The sequence below is a fragment of the Mesocricetus auratus genome, unplaced genomic scaffold, assembly GCF_017639785.1.
Source record: "Mesocricetus auratus isolate SY011 unplaced genomic scaffold, BCM_Maur_2.0 Super-Scaffold_100003, whole genome shotgun sequence".
NCBI classification, from domain to species: Eukaryota; Metazoa; Chordata; class Mammalia; order Rodentia; family Cricetidae; genus Mesocricetus; species Mesocricetus auratus.
The window spans coordinates 87,760,277-87,774,596 of NW_024429188.1; the positions used below are offsets into that span (position 1 = coordinate 87,760,277).

The window sequence follows — 14,320 nt, forward strand, 5'->3', positions numbered from 1 at the left end:
TGGGTGTGGGACCCAGACAAGTCTGTCCCACAACAAACCTGCTCTTCCTTCCTTTGACATAGGCGAGACCCAACCAGGCTGAGTACACAATAGGTGGAATGCAGCTCCATGTTGTTTCCCAGCCTCTAGCTGCCTGGGACCCAGGGGCTTGCTGGGTTGGGGCAAGTAAGACTTCTCCCACCCCCTCGCTGGTCCCGCAGTCTTTAGGGAGGCAGAGGAGCCTTGGGACACGGCACACCCTAGCCTTGGAGACATTTCATCACCCACCTCTGACCCCCTCCCGCCCCATACACTAGAAAAAGAAGCAGCCTCATCTCGCCTCCCGGATGCGGCTGCACCAGCAACATCAGCTGCGGGCGGAGCCCGGGTGCTTGCCACTTCCCCCCTCTTCCCGCGTGACCCTCGCCCCCACCTCCAGCACTCCCTCCCCCTCCAGCAGACACACCCTCCTTCTTAGGTCCGTGGCTTCTCCGGCCGGGGCCCCGAAGGAGCCGAGGGAGCCGTGGCTGAGCTTGAGAGAAAAGGAGGGAAAGAGGGAGGAGCGGCGCGCGGGAGGCGGAGCCGCGGGAGCTGGGCGCGGGGCGGCGAGCTGAGATGTGGCCGGCCGGCCGGCGTGTAAACACAGGCAGCGGCAGCGCAGGCAGCAGCAGCGGCTGTGGCCGCCGGGGCCCGGGGCACTGAGCGCGCCCGCCGAGACCTGCCCGCCACCGCTGCCATGGCCGAAGTGCGCAAATTCACCAAGCGGCTGAGCAAGCCCGGCACAGCAGCCGAGCTCCGCCAGAGCGTGTCGGAGGCCGTGCGGGGATCCGTGGTGCTGGTGAGTGGCCGAGCGACGGGGAGTCCCGGGGGGGACGCGCTCAAGCCCGGAGCGGCGCGGTGGCTTCCCGCGCGCGCGCTGGGGACGGTGGGTCGGATGGACGCTCGGGCGGCAGCCTGGTGCACTAAAAGCTCTCTTTCTCTCTCTGTTCTAGTTAAGTTTTCGCTCAGGCGACTGGCTTCCCGGGGGTGGGAGTCCCCGGCTCTAGGGGACAGCGCTCTGGCTGTCCCACCAGCAATCGCCAGGCTAGAAGCTGGAGGGCAAAACGGGTCTGCGGACAGCTGCAGATGGAGCGCGGGTTCCTACCTCGGGCGGGGGCGGCTGAGAGCTGCAGAGCGCACCTCCCACTACCCCGGACCCCGCACAAAGAACTGGGGGCGAGGGCAAGATGAGATTGGATCCCCTTGGGAGAGCACCTGGGGCAGCCTAGGCGGAAGGATGCGATGAGCCTCTTGCACAGACACACTCGAGTGCAGATACACATCGAGTGTATACACACACACACACACACACACACACACACACACACACACACACACACACACACACAAACCCCACCCAAAAAGCCCGGGGCGCCCGAGCTCTGGCGGGCGGTGTGGACAGAGGAAGCACAGCGACTTCCTCCTGCTACTGGGGGGAGGGAGGGCGGTGGTGGGTGTTGAGGGGTACTGCCACTGAGACCGAGGGAGGGGATTGGAAACAACGGGGTTCTGCGCCTGAGTGGGCTTTGGGTCGGTCGCCTCTGGGAGAGGATGGCCCCTGAGACCTGTGAGCGCTTGGAGGCAAGCAGATGGGGGAAAGACGGGGTGTGCCTGTGTTAGGATGAAGAGCCTAGAACCAGACGCCTACCGCGGAGAACTGGGGTTGTCTTGGCGGCGGGCAGGACTGGGGGATGGGGATTGGAGAGCATTCTGACCCCCCCTGGGAACCTTCCCAGCACACCCTCAGCCCTGTTCAAATTGTCTAAATCTGGAGGGAAGCCGTGGGTGGTAAAGGACACTTGCTCCTTCGCTTTTAAAGACCCCCATTGCCAATTTTTTGGACTAGGGATCAAACCTTAAGTAAACCGCGGAGCTGGTTCATTAGCGTGCGTTTTGTTACGTTGTTTTGCGGGAGATTTGCTGGCTTTTGTCTCATTCCACTCCTATATTATTTTGTGTCATTTGCCGTGTTTAAATCTCGCCATTTAGGAGAGGGCTTTTTTTTTTTTGTTAGCACAACTTACCCTGGGAAGGGAACCTCGCAGCTTTCCCTTGTAATTTTTATGTTGATCTTGTAGAATCAGCAATAAAACCAACATTAAAGTGAGACAAGGGACCTGATCCTAACAGTGGGGAAAGTTGACATTAGTGGGAGTTCTGGAGGAGGATCAAAGGCAAAATATGTACCTTTGAGATAAAAATCGGATTTCTAATAGCTGCAACTGTTCAGAGCCAAGTGACTTTAAAGAAATCTCTTTATCGTGGCTAGACCCTTGAAGTTTAATCCTGCTGTTTGGTGAAGCTAAACCCAGACCTTTAATGTTGTTTTAATGGATTTGGTTTATTGTATATTTCACTCGAATTTTGGAGCGAGAACCTGTTGAGGTCAGATCAGACCTTCACTTGTCATCACAGCCAGTTAAGAGAGGACCACAAGCTGTGTGCAAGAGGTTTCTTTATATTGGGCTGTCTTCTTCGATGCTTGTTAGCAAGTGATCCGGACAACCTAGCACAAGGATGGCTTTTCTAAAATAAAGGAAGAAAACCTTCCCTGAGCAGTGGTGCCTGGCCACCTCCACAGCATGTGAAGGGAGAGGGAAGATGGACAGATGGTATCAAGAGAATAAATGGGACACAAGCAACCTCTGCTGGGATTTGACCAGCATTTGACCAGCCTCCCACACCAATAGAAAGTTGACATTCTTTCCCATGTTTTAGACTTTAAGAAGAATTTCAGTTTTGAGACAGGGTCTCTGTAGCCCAGGCTGGCTTGGAACTCTGGCCTTGTGCTGGTGGTAGTCATCCTGGTTCAGCTCACCGACTACCAGGATTGAGGACATGTGCCATCAATAATTTTTGTGCAACACAGGTGCAGTGGTTTCCTACCTGTCCATTCTTGACAAAGCTGGAGGAAAATATCTATAACAGAGAAAGACTCTTCTTGGAGCTATAGCCAGTGGCCAGAGTTTCATGGTCAGCTGACCTAACTTTTATGTCAAGGGATGTAGAGGAGTGCAGTCTATTAATTTCTCTTGTATGTGCTCTGTATTAAGATTTGGGGGGTTGGGAGAGCAGTTTCCAGTGATGTAAACCAACATCTATTAAGCTCTTACTCTGTGTAAGGCATGATGTTAGATGCTATATAGTTATACAGGAATGAAGATGACTTTTTCTTCATTTATCCTCATTGGTTCCATCCTAGGGTTTGTGTGGTGTGTGTGTGTGTGTGTGTGTGTTTGTGTGTGTGTTACTTATCAGTCTTAGGGTTTTTCCTGGGGCCTTCAATAATGGTCTTTGTCAAATAGATGGCTTTAAATAGTCATGCACTCTCACGTATTCCTTCCCTTCTTGTTTGTTGTTGTTTTTTTTTTAATTCATAGAACTGTTAACCAGAGTTAGGAAAGCCATGGGTTACTGGAGAGCAAAACAACCATGTTGCAGCTGCTGTCAACTTCTGGTTCAGTTCTCATGTAAGCCCCAAGTGTTTACTGGGGGACAGCTGAGGTGGGATTTGCATTTGTTGCCATAAATCTAAGATAGTATTAGAGCTTCCGCATAAGTTGGGGTCATTAGCACAGCAGGCCGTGCTTCCCTCCCATGTAATTCTTGACAGAACTTGGAAGCCCTACCAAGCTGAACGAATATACACTATTTCCTGATTGTCATCCTTTCTTTCTTTCTTTCTTTCTTTCTTTCTTTCTTTCTTTCTTTCTTTCTTTCTTTCTCAGTTACACCCTTGTTGGCATGGCCATAACATCATTGAGTTTTGTTCACTGTTCAAAAAAATTCAGAAGGCTTGGGCCTTGGCTATATATAGCATATCATTATTAGTACTTCCACGAATCTGTTAACTATGTAATGAAGCAGGCAGAGAAAGAGAGGCTGTCAGGGCTGCGTGTTCCTGTGAGTTCAGCATTTTTATGAAGGTCAATTTTAAACCAGGGAAAGGGATAATTATTGAATAACCATTGACCAAGATTTCTCAGGAGAGGTTTGGGGAGCGGCACGATAACCCAGCATTGAGCACTGGGCTGATGGAGAATGTTCACACATATGCATGTTTTAAGTGCACAGATCTAACTCTCCTTTTGTTATACTTCAGTTCTTGGTGCCTGGAGGGGACCAAAGACATTTGCGAAACCTACTGTGTCTCTTAGGTGTTTAAATAGTGCTTGCTACTTATGATCAGCAAAACGTTGTTGGATATTACCGGTCATAGCCCCCTGGGGCAAGGTAATTTGGGCAGCTCCTTTGGCTGGCATCAAGGGATTTCACATGAGAGTAGCTCTCCAGAGTTGGGAAAGGCTGACAAGGGTCGACAGCTGTTGGCTCCTCCAGCCAGCCGCCACTCACAACTACCTTTGAGCAGAATTCTTGTCATGCTTGCCTTCAGGCGAGCACTGAAAACTCAGCAGCTCCTCTGTTCCCTCTTCCCAGGGGGGTTTTGGAAAGTACTTAATATAGGACAAACCCCACTGCTTCATCTAGAAGGAGGTGACAGCTTCCACTGTGGAATAAAGTCAGTTTCAACTTGGGCTTTCCCCCTTACATGCTGAGGACAGAATCAGGACCCTGGAAGAGGAGCTACTCTACCACCTGGCCATACTCCTAGCCCAGCTTGGGTGTGTTTGTTTGTTTATCAAGACTTTAACACAAAATGTTCCTACCTCAGCCTCCTGAATGCTAGTTTTATATACCTGGCTTCAGTTTGGGCTTCTTGAGCGTGTCTGTTCAGTTCAAAGACGTAGTTCAGCTCTTATTGAGCTGAGAGTCAGAAAGATTAGCTATAACCTTTGCACCTGAGCAGAAAAATTCCTTTAAAAAAACTATTTACTTTTATATGCATTGGCTTAGGTCCCCGGCACTGGAATTATAGATGGTTGTGAGCTACTATGTGGGTGCTTGGAATTGAACCCAGATCCTCTGGAAGAGCAGTCATTGCTCTTAACCACTGAGTCATCTCTCCAGTCTCCAAAGTCCCTTCTTATTCCGTTTTGGTAGCTTCTCTTGGTTAGAAGAAGTGAATTAGAAGACCCACTCCTAAGTGTTTGTTCATGAGACCAACTTAGTTTGTTATTAAAACCAGAGAGGCCACCTCACTAAACTCTCACTGAAGCAACAAATAGAATCTCTGCTCCTCTCTTTGTGAGTGTGTGGATGCATGTGGATGTAGGTGTCCTCATCTATGTGCACCCATGCAGAAATCAGAGAACACTGGTGCCCTGTTATAGCACTTGCCAATTCATTCCCTTCAGTCAGTGGCTCACTGACTGGAACTAGCCATTCTTTGGCCAGACTGATCTATCGTCTGGGTATCTGTGCCCCATTCCCACCCACTATGCCACAGCCACACCTGACTTTTTAACGTGGGCTGGGGATCCAAATTCAGGCCTCACACTTGCACAGCAAGCACTCTTGTACACGTAGCTATCTCCCCAGTTCTAGCCTTTGTTTTCTAAGTCTGACATGTTCAATCCATTCTCCAAGTTGTGTCTTTCCCTGCCTTGATCACCAGCAATCTTTCTTTCAACTTTTATTGCTTTACCACTTAAAAATGCAAATTCATTAAAGAAAAATTAGAAAACAAACTTGGAAGGAACTCTGTTAATAGTCTAGTATATATATTTTGACTTTTATATATGATTATTTCAATTTTTTATTGTATGGTTATGATGAGCCATCTCGACAGCCCTTAAATAACTCTCCCCTTGATAATCTTATTAACATTTGTTCATATCGGTCAACATTATTAAGCATGTTTAATAAGATTTTCAACAATTCTATTAGGAGTTTTTCATAGGTAAATCGTCCTTTATTGATTGGTTCTTCATAGTTTTTAGATTTAAAAAATATTTGTGTGTGTGTGTGGTGCATGCATGTGCATACAGATATTTGCGTCACTGTGCTTGTGTGGGGGTCAGAGGACAATTTTCAGGAGTTGGGTCTCTTCTGCTTCCTTAAGGCTGGATGGGCCTCCTTTGTTTCTGCTGAGCTGTGCTCCCCAGGCTAACTGGCCAAGGAGCTTCTAGGCAATTGTGTTGTCTCAGCCTCCCATCTCTTAGTAGGGGTGCTGGAATGACAGGTGAGGGCCTGTGCACCTGGCTTTTTATGTGTGTTTGAGGAATCGAACTCAGGTCATCATCAGGCTCCCTCTGCTAGCACTTCCACCTGCTGAGCTCTCCCTGGCTCAGTTTCTAGTTTTATGCTGTTGTAAATGTAAGCTATCTACTGTCTACCTTCAGATTGTGACTTCATTTTGGGTGGAGATGTAACTCACTGTGCTAGGCCTTGAGCTCCACCTTTGGCACTATAAACAAATCCTGGTAAACAAAACGAAACAAAGCAAAGCAAACAAAAAACACTGTTACATTATTCAGCAGGAAGTTGTACCAGTTTACTCCACTGGGAGAGTATGAACATATATACATACATACATACATACATACATACATACATACTTCTCCTCTCCCATGTTGACACTGCTTAAGATTCTTTATCTCTGTAATCTGATAAACTACGGAGTACATTGATGTTATAATTCGATTACTGTTGAAACTGAATAGTGTTTCCTATGTTGATGGCCCATCCATTTATCTTCTTTTAAGGACAAGGAACCTTGACGCAGACTTTTTTCCTTCACAGATCAGTTTGGCCAAGCAGGGTGTGGCCACACATCCATATTCTTTAAAGCCATCCCCAGGTGATCCTGATGTGCACAGAAATGCTGATTTAGGCCACTTATCTCCTCAAGGCAAGAATGTCCCTTAGACACACGTCTGACAAAGGATTCTCCTTAACCCCCTCTTCCTGTTAGGAGGCTGTGTTGGCAAACTTGAGTTGAGGTTCACTCTGCTGAGTTCTATGCTGGCTTGCACCAAGCCCTACGATTTGGAGCTACACAGAATATTTGCTTCCTATTTCCCATGAAAACCCTTGAAACATGTGGAGACAACCACCATGCCATTTAAAATTTCACTCTTCACAAGGTCAGAGAGCTTTCATTTCTTTCCTTCATTTCACACAAGTCTTGGGTTCACGATTCTTCACATCTTGGTCATTCTGTTTGACTCTGGTCCAAGTGTTCAGTGTCCTACTGGATAGCAGAGATAGACTCCCAGGACTAGAATGAGGCCTGGACCCAACTCTGGCTTCTGCTGCTATTTGCATTATGAACGAAGGAAGGTAACCTTGTCTGTGAAATGGGGACAGACAAAAGAAACTCCCTTGGGAAGAGTCTAGAAGCAATGTATGAAAATGGTTGATATATAGGTGGTTCATAGAGTTTTTAAATGCAGGTCGAGGGGGAGACAGTTTTTCTGGTAAGTCTACCAGAGGAAGACTACATATTCAAGAACATTTGGGCAGCACAAATTGTTCTTAGTGTTTTGAAATAAACAGGACAGAAAGTTGAATGGGTAGGGAAGGGAGTGTGGCTCTGGGGGAGTTGGGGGAGGGGATGAGCACGATCAAAGTATGTTGTATGAAACACTCAAAGATGTAAAAAAAATCCCTAAGAAACATTGACAAATAAATCAAGAGAAGGTTGGAAAAAAACACCTGAGTACCTACCACAGAGTGTTTTCTACTCATTCTGGGCACGAGCACTTCACACGGTGCCTGGAATGCAGTAGGTACACAGTTTACATTTTGTGTGTAGCTGTGGGATACTCTTTTAAGTATTGGGAGAAGAGCCTGGGGGCAGGAAACGAGTGAAAATATATAGTCCAGGAGAGTGATAACAAAGGGTTTAATCAACACAAGCCTTAGCTGGAGCGGTGAGAATGGAGATAAGATACATTCAGTGATAAAATCTATAGCATTTGGTGATGGTTGAAGGGGGAGTGGGAGCTGGGGGGGAAGAGAAACAAAGGGGAGGAAGAGAGAGGCGGAGTCAGGCTAATGGTGAGGGTTTTACAGCTTGGGTGAACAGGAGGGAGGTGACCGAGGAAGGGAAGAGAAAATGAACAAGCTCTATTTGAAAAAATGCAAGGGCAAGGCCAGGTCTCGGTGAGAATGTTGTAGGGGGAGGCTGAGCATGTAGCGTTGTGTTTTGGCAGAAGTCTGGGGTTCTTGCGGGCAGAGAGGAAAGTGTTCCAAGTGGGATCAGGAAAGGGAGGAAGAACCAGGAAAGTTTCAGGGCTGCACTGACAGAGATGAGATTGTAGGCATGATTAGCTGGTGGAAGAGGCTTGCCCCTTTGGGGGTGATTAGGAAGTACAAGGCAGGGTGGGAAAGAATAATCTGGAGGCTAGCCCTAGACTTCCCATTAGAATGATAGCACACACACACACACACACACACACACACACACACACACACACACACACACTCACGGGTGAGGTGGTGAGATCTTGTTTTAGTAGTTGGTTTTAGCAGAATATGGGAACAAGGAACTAGCCAGATTCCTCTGTGGGCCCAGAGAGGCTAATGTAATTGTCTCTACCCTTAAGGGACTCCCAATCCAGACATGAAGATGGGACCCACAGTAATAACTGATGTAGACAGGATGGAAAGCACATAAGATGCTATGATATTGTCTTCTATTTCCAGGTGCTTAATCCTATCACCCTTGTCCGTCCTCACCGACACTTGGTGATTTCTTTACATTTGTTAAGACTTTAGTAGCCTCTTCTGGACTTAACAAGGCCGAACAGGCCTTTACTAATGAACACTGCTAATCTCTGTGGCTTTTCCTGTGGAGTTCTCCTTCTCCATGCTTTATGGGAATGGTAAGAGCTAGCAGTAACACGGAATGGTGAGAAATTTGTAGTATACATTTATAGCTTACCTTGGCATTCCCTTTCTTGACCTGTGGACTCCCAGCAGTGGTTGTTACCTCCCAAAATTCCACACATCATGCTTTAAATGAATTAATTTAACATATTCAAAATTTTTATAGCTCTCTCTCCCTTTCTTCCTCTGTGTGTGCGTGTGTACACAGACACGTATGGCACAATGTGCCTGTGAGGGTCAGGAGCTGTTTCTCTCCTACCATGTGAGTTTCTGGGATGGAACTTGGGTCAGCAGACTTTGGTAATATGCTGTAACATGCTGAACTGTATCTTGCTAGCTTCCCGTTACTTTAAAAAATCATTTAATTTTGAAGTTGCCGTGAGAACTTCATACTTGAGAAGTGCAGACATTGACATAACTCCTACCCCTCTCAACCCTCTAACTCCTTCCATCACCCCAAATTCATGACATTTTTTCTTTAATCACCACACACACACACACACACACACACGCACGAATGCACGCACGCACGCACGCACGCACGCACAGAGGGGATATACAACCTACTGGGTCCATTTAGTGTTACAAGTTAGTCCAGATGATTAATTCAGCTGCTGGATTTTTCTTTCTCCTGAGATACAGAAGCATCGAGAAGATGTGTTGAAAAATGTATTCATAGTCTCTACATTGTATTTACCACTGAAACCGGAAACCACGGGAGGGACAGAGAGCACGAGCAGTTCCTCCTTTCTTACAGCTTTCGTTTTGCTTTATGGTTTATAAACCATAAGGGTCCTTTTTGAATAAGTTTCTCCTTGGGATTTAGAGCTCATAATTTTCTATAGATTTTGCCAGGAGGGCGGAAGAATTCCAGGCTAACATTGGTCTGCCGTTTGTATCAGCCTGGGGCCAGATGCCTTTTTGATTCTTTGCACAGCCCCACCCTGGAGGCTTCCTGAGCAGAAACTGGAGTGGGGCAAAGGGACAGTCTCACTAAGCTGCTACTGCCTCTAAGCTTATGCTTGCGAGAGCAACGTCGAAGAGCCTGAGCTCTGGGAGCTGTACAAGCTCAGACTCCAGCCCACCTGCTTGCTGGCAGGCTGACATCGGGCCAGTACACGTAGAGCACATTAATCAGAACATACGATTGAATGTTGTGCTGGGAAGTGGCTTGGTCAGTAAAATGCTTAGATCCCCAAAACCCATGGGAGAAAAGCCAGGTGTGGTGGTGCAGCCATGTATCCCCGGTTCTGAGGAGGTAGAGACAGGTGGCTCTCTGGCCTACTTAGTGAGCTCTAGGCTAATGAGAGGTAGATGGGAGGGATGGAGGGAGGGAGAGAGGGAGAGAGAGGAAGCAGAGACAGAGAGAATATGAATGTGAACCTGAGAAACCACAACCCTGCTTCTGCTTTGGCCTCTATCTGCAAACATGTATATACCTGTGCGCGCGCGCGCACGCACACACACACACACACACACACACACACACACACACACACACACACACACACACAGCATACCTTGTTGCTTCTCACATCGTTCCCAGGCTTTATGTCCTTTCTTGTGGTATTGGGGACAGAATGGGCCTCACAGATGTTAAACATGGGTGCTACTGCTGAGCTCCACCCATAGTCCTAATGTCCTGTTCTATTCTTCCATGCAGGTTTTGTAATAACAGGCTGGGTTCATTAAGGGTGGCGTATCCAGCTTCCCGGTCAAGTCAGTCTGGAAAACACAGCAGTCATTCCAGCTACACGTGGTTTCTCTATTGTTCAAGCACAACCTTGCATAATCACACCTAAATTTGCTCTTAATGATTTCCTGTGATTCTTGGGTACTTTATTTTTTATTGCCTATGTAGTTTATCATCCACAGGAAGTTTCTCCCCGCTTTCTTGACAGCTTGACAGCTTGTGTTGGACCAAATATGCTTCAAGGTGGTGAAAAGTACTAGAAGATGTTTCGATTCTTCCATTTCCCCACCGTACTGTTTTCTCTTAATGACTGGCCTTATTTTACCAGATGACATGCAACTGGTGAGATTTTGAAGCCCCTGGGCAGAATATCTTTTTTTTTTTTGGTTTTTCGAAACATGGTTTCTCTGTATTGTTTTGGAGGCTGTCTTGGAACTCGCTCTGTAGACCAGTCTGGCCTCGAACTCACAGAGATCCACCTGCCTCTGCCTCCGGAGTGCTGGGATTTAGCCTGGCTTTATCTGAAGCATTTTAGGATATTGTGACAGAAGTCCAACACGTTCACTTGTGTGGAATGTTTTAGATGATGGCCCCATTTTTAATAAAAACGTTTATTTTATATATATGGGTATTTTGCCTACATGCATATGCTTATCCCCTGGAACTGGAGTCACAGACAATTGTGCGTGCTGGGAATTGAACTCGGGCCCATAGAGAAGCAACCAGTGGTCTTAACTGCTGAGTCAATGCTCCAGCCCCATTATAGCCCAAATTTTAAGAAGAGTTAAAAAGGCTGTTATGTCTGTGATGTCATATGGTTATGGGTCACTGTTAAACACATACCACGTTGTTGTCACTCCTATAAATGGAGAAACAGAGGCCTGGTTTCTAGGGAAGCAGGCCACAGGTCATCTGTCATTTCCAATGACTGGGCAGGTAATGAACTCCAGGTGTCCCCACTCCTGAAGAGTAGCCATGTGAAGAAGCACCGGTGGTGTGCCTACAAGATTCCACAAACAAGCAGGGAAAAGAAACTTCCTGTGTAGCTTGGTGATGGATGGCTCATGGGAAACCATGTTTCTTTCCAAACAAGCTTGGTTTCTTTAGTGGCAAAGTAGAAGTTAAAGGCAAGATTAGCTTTTTAAAATTTTGTGAACTGCTTACAGTTCACCGTTCTTCATTTCTTTACTATCTGAATAAATATACAGATAAAGAACACTCTAGAACTTTAGCCCTGCAAAGGTACTTGGGATCGTTTATTATGGAACTGCTTTTAGGTTACCACCATCCAAAAATAACACCATATATATTTCTTTCCATAACTTTTATATTAGTAGTTTAGTTTTCTCACTTGAGAAATGGCCAGCTTGATGCCTTATAAGGTCTGTTGCCACAGTGTTCCCGAGTACATGGAACAGTGCTGTTGGCATAACCAGTTTATTTTCACAGGCTGACAAGTTCTGAATACTCCAGTGCCCCAGATGGCTACCTAGAGACCTGAAGGAAGGAATGCCACTTTCCAAGGCTACCTTACAGTTAAGAAGTGGCAGACGTCCAAGGAGATCTCACAGGGGCCAGTGGCTCTTATTTGTGTCCAGCAAAGTGTTTATGACACGCTCTATTACTCTTGAAGCAAAGAATGCTCTCCTTTCAAACTTGCTCCCAGGAGACTTGTTCTGTCACGTCTAGTCACTGACCTGACTGCTCACAGAGGAAACTGGCCTCGGTTTGTCCCTTCCACATAGTTTGTCAGAATTCTCACTAGTAGCGCCAAAGTGTCGCCAAAGTGAATTTGATAAGGCTTCTTGCTCAGTTTTCTAATAGCACATTGAGCTTTCTCTTTGTTCTCCTCCCCCTTCCTTTTGCTACTTAGAGCCCAGCCCTGGTCCAGTATTGGAAGCATCCAGGGTTTCCCACATCCAGTTTTTGGTTTCAAGTTGTATAAACTGCTGGTTGTACCCTGTATGTTTGCATGTATTTATTTATTTGCTTATGCTTTTTTATTCATCCATTCACATACTTTGAGACAGGGTCTCATATAGCCCAGGCTGACCTCAAACTTAAAAAGAAAAATCTCATTGCCAGGTGTAGTAGCACATGCTTTTAATCCCAGTATTCATGAGGCACAGACAGGCAGATCTCTGTGAGTTCAAGCCCAGCCTTGTACACTTAGTGAGTTCCAGGACAGCCAATACTGAACAGTGAGAGCTTTTCTCAAAAACAAAACAAAAGTGTGTGTGTGTGTGTGTGTGTGTGTGGTGTGTGTGCACGCGCATGTGAGTGTGTGCATACACATTCCACAATGTTCATAGTCTCAGGGATTGAATTTAGATCATGAGGCTTGTGGCAATTGTTTTAACTCCAAGCCATCTGGCTGGCTCTAGTCTTAAACTTGTATCTAAATGACCTTGAATTTCTAATCCATTGTCTCAGCCTTCTAAGTGTTTAGATTACAGGTGTACATTATCACAGTCAGCTCTATTTTATTATTTATTTGTTTTGCTGATACTAATGATTGAACCTAGGATCCAGGATATTCTAGGCAAGTGCTCTCCCACTGGGCTATATCCCCAGCCCAGTCTTTAATTTAGACGGATCTTGATAAGTTGCCCAGGCTGGCCTTCAACTCATTTTTTTTTTTGGTTTTTCGAGACAGGGTTTCTTTGTATTGTTTTGGAGGCTGTCCTGGAACTCACTCGGTAGACCAGGCTGGTCTCGAACTCACAGAGATCCACCTGCCTCTGCCTCCCGAGTGCTGGGATTAAAGGTGTGCGCCACCAACGCCCGGCTTCAACTCATTTTTTTAAGCACTTTTTTATTTAAAAAATTTCTATTCATTTTACACACCAACCACAATTCCTCCTCCTGCTCACCCCCATCCACTCCTCATTAAAGGTTGACTCCCAGGGGAGTCAACAAAGCCTGGCACATTCAGTTGAGGCAGGACTTAGCCCCTCCCCCTGGAACTCATTCTGTAGTCCAGGCACATCTTGAACTAGCTGTCTTTCTGTTTTTAGCCTTCTGAACAGTTGGGGTTACAGATCTGCACTGCCAGACACAGCATCTAGCCTTTCTTTAAAACTGACTTCTAGTTATTGGGTTCTGGTATTATTTTTTGTCTACTTTGAGTTGTTATGACTGTGCGTGCGTGTATGTTGCTAGATATGGAACCAACGGATTCTCATACATTGAGCAGGAAATGTTTCCTGCTCCAAATTTCCAGCTCTTTTGTCCCTAACACAACCCCTTCATGCACCCATATCTGAGCCCCTACTTGGTTTCCTGGCAGGTTACCAGCTTCTCTGTAAGTGACTTGTCATACTGCTAGGTCTCCTGAGCAGGGATGGGTGCCTTTACCATGATTCTAACAGCTGCTCAGCTTAAGCTCGGTACTTAAGCTCTGTACAGTGGAATTGAACAGTGTACCGAGGGAGGGATGGGGCTACTGAGCAAACTCAGGGGAAGCTGAGTGTCCAGTAATGAGGCCCAGCAGAGACCAGGAGACACCTGTATCACTTTCCCATTCCTGCTTTTGTATGTCACAAAGTTAGTGTCTTCAAAGTACAGATTTTTTTTTTGAGACAGGGTTTCTCTGTGTAGCTTTAGAACCTATCCTGGCACTTGCTCTGTAGACCGGGCTGGCCTCAAACTCACAGAGATCCGCCTGCCTCTGCCTCCGAAGTGCTGGGATTAAAGGCGTGCACCACCAACGCCTGGCAAAGTACAGACGTTTTATTGATTGATTGATTGATTGATTTTCTGAGACAGGGTTTCTCTGTGTAACTACCCTGGGGCTCACTCTGTAGACCAGGCTTGCCCCCATTTTACAGAGATCCTCCTGTCTTTGTCTCCCAAGTTCTGGGATTGAAAGCGTGT

At 46.6% G+C, this 14,320-nt stretch overlaps 1 protein-coding gene across 3 annotated transcripts in view; it reads left to right on the forward strand.

The window, feature by feature from the left end:
* The first annotated feature begins 475 nt into the window (after positions 1 to 475).
* Dock11 (dedicator of cytokinesis 11) overlaps positions 476 to 14,320 on the forward strand; it is a 192,721-nt gene continuing 178,876 nt past the window's right edge. For 2 of the 3 annotated variants that reach the window (XM_040744538.1, XM_040744539.1), the window contains exon 1: positions 479 to 817. In XM_040744538.1, coding sequence (XP_040600472.1) covers positions 716 to 817 — 102 coding nt within the window. In that variant the 5' untranslated portion in view covers positions 479 to 715. Of the gene's footprint in view, positions 818 to 14,320 lie in introns of all 3 variants that reach the window. The other variant, XM_040744541.1, reaches the window with a different exon arrangement.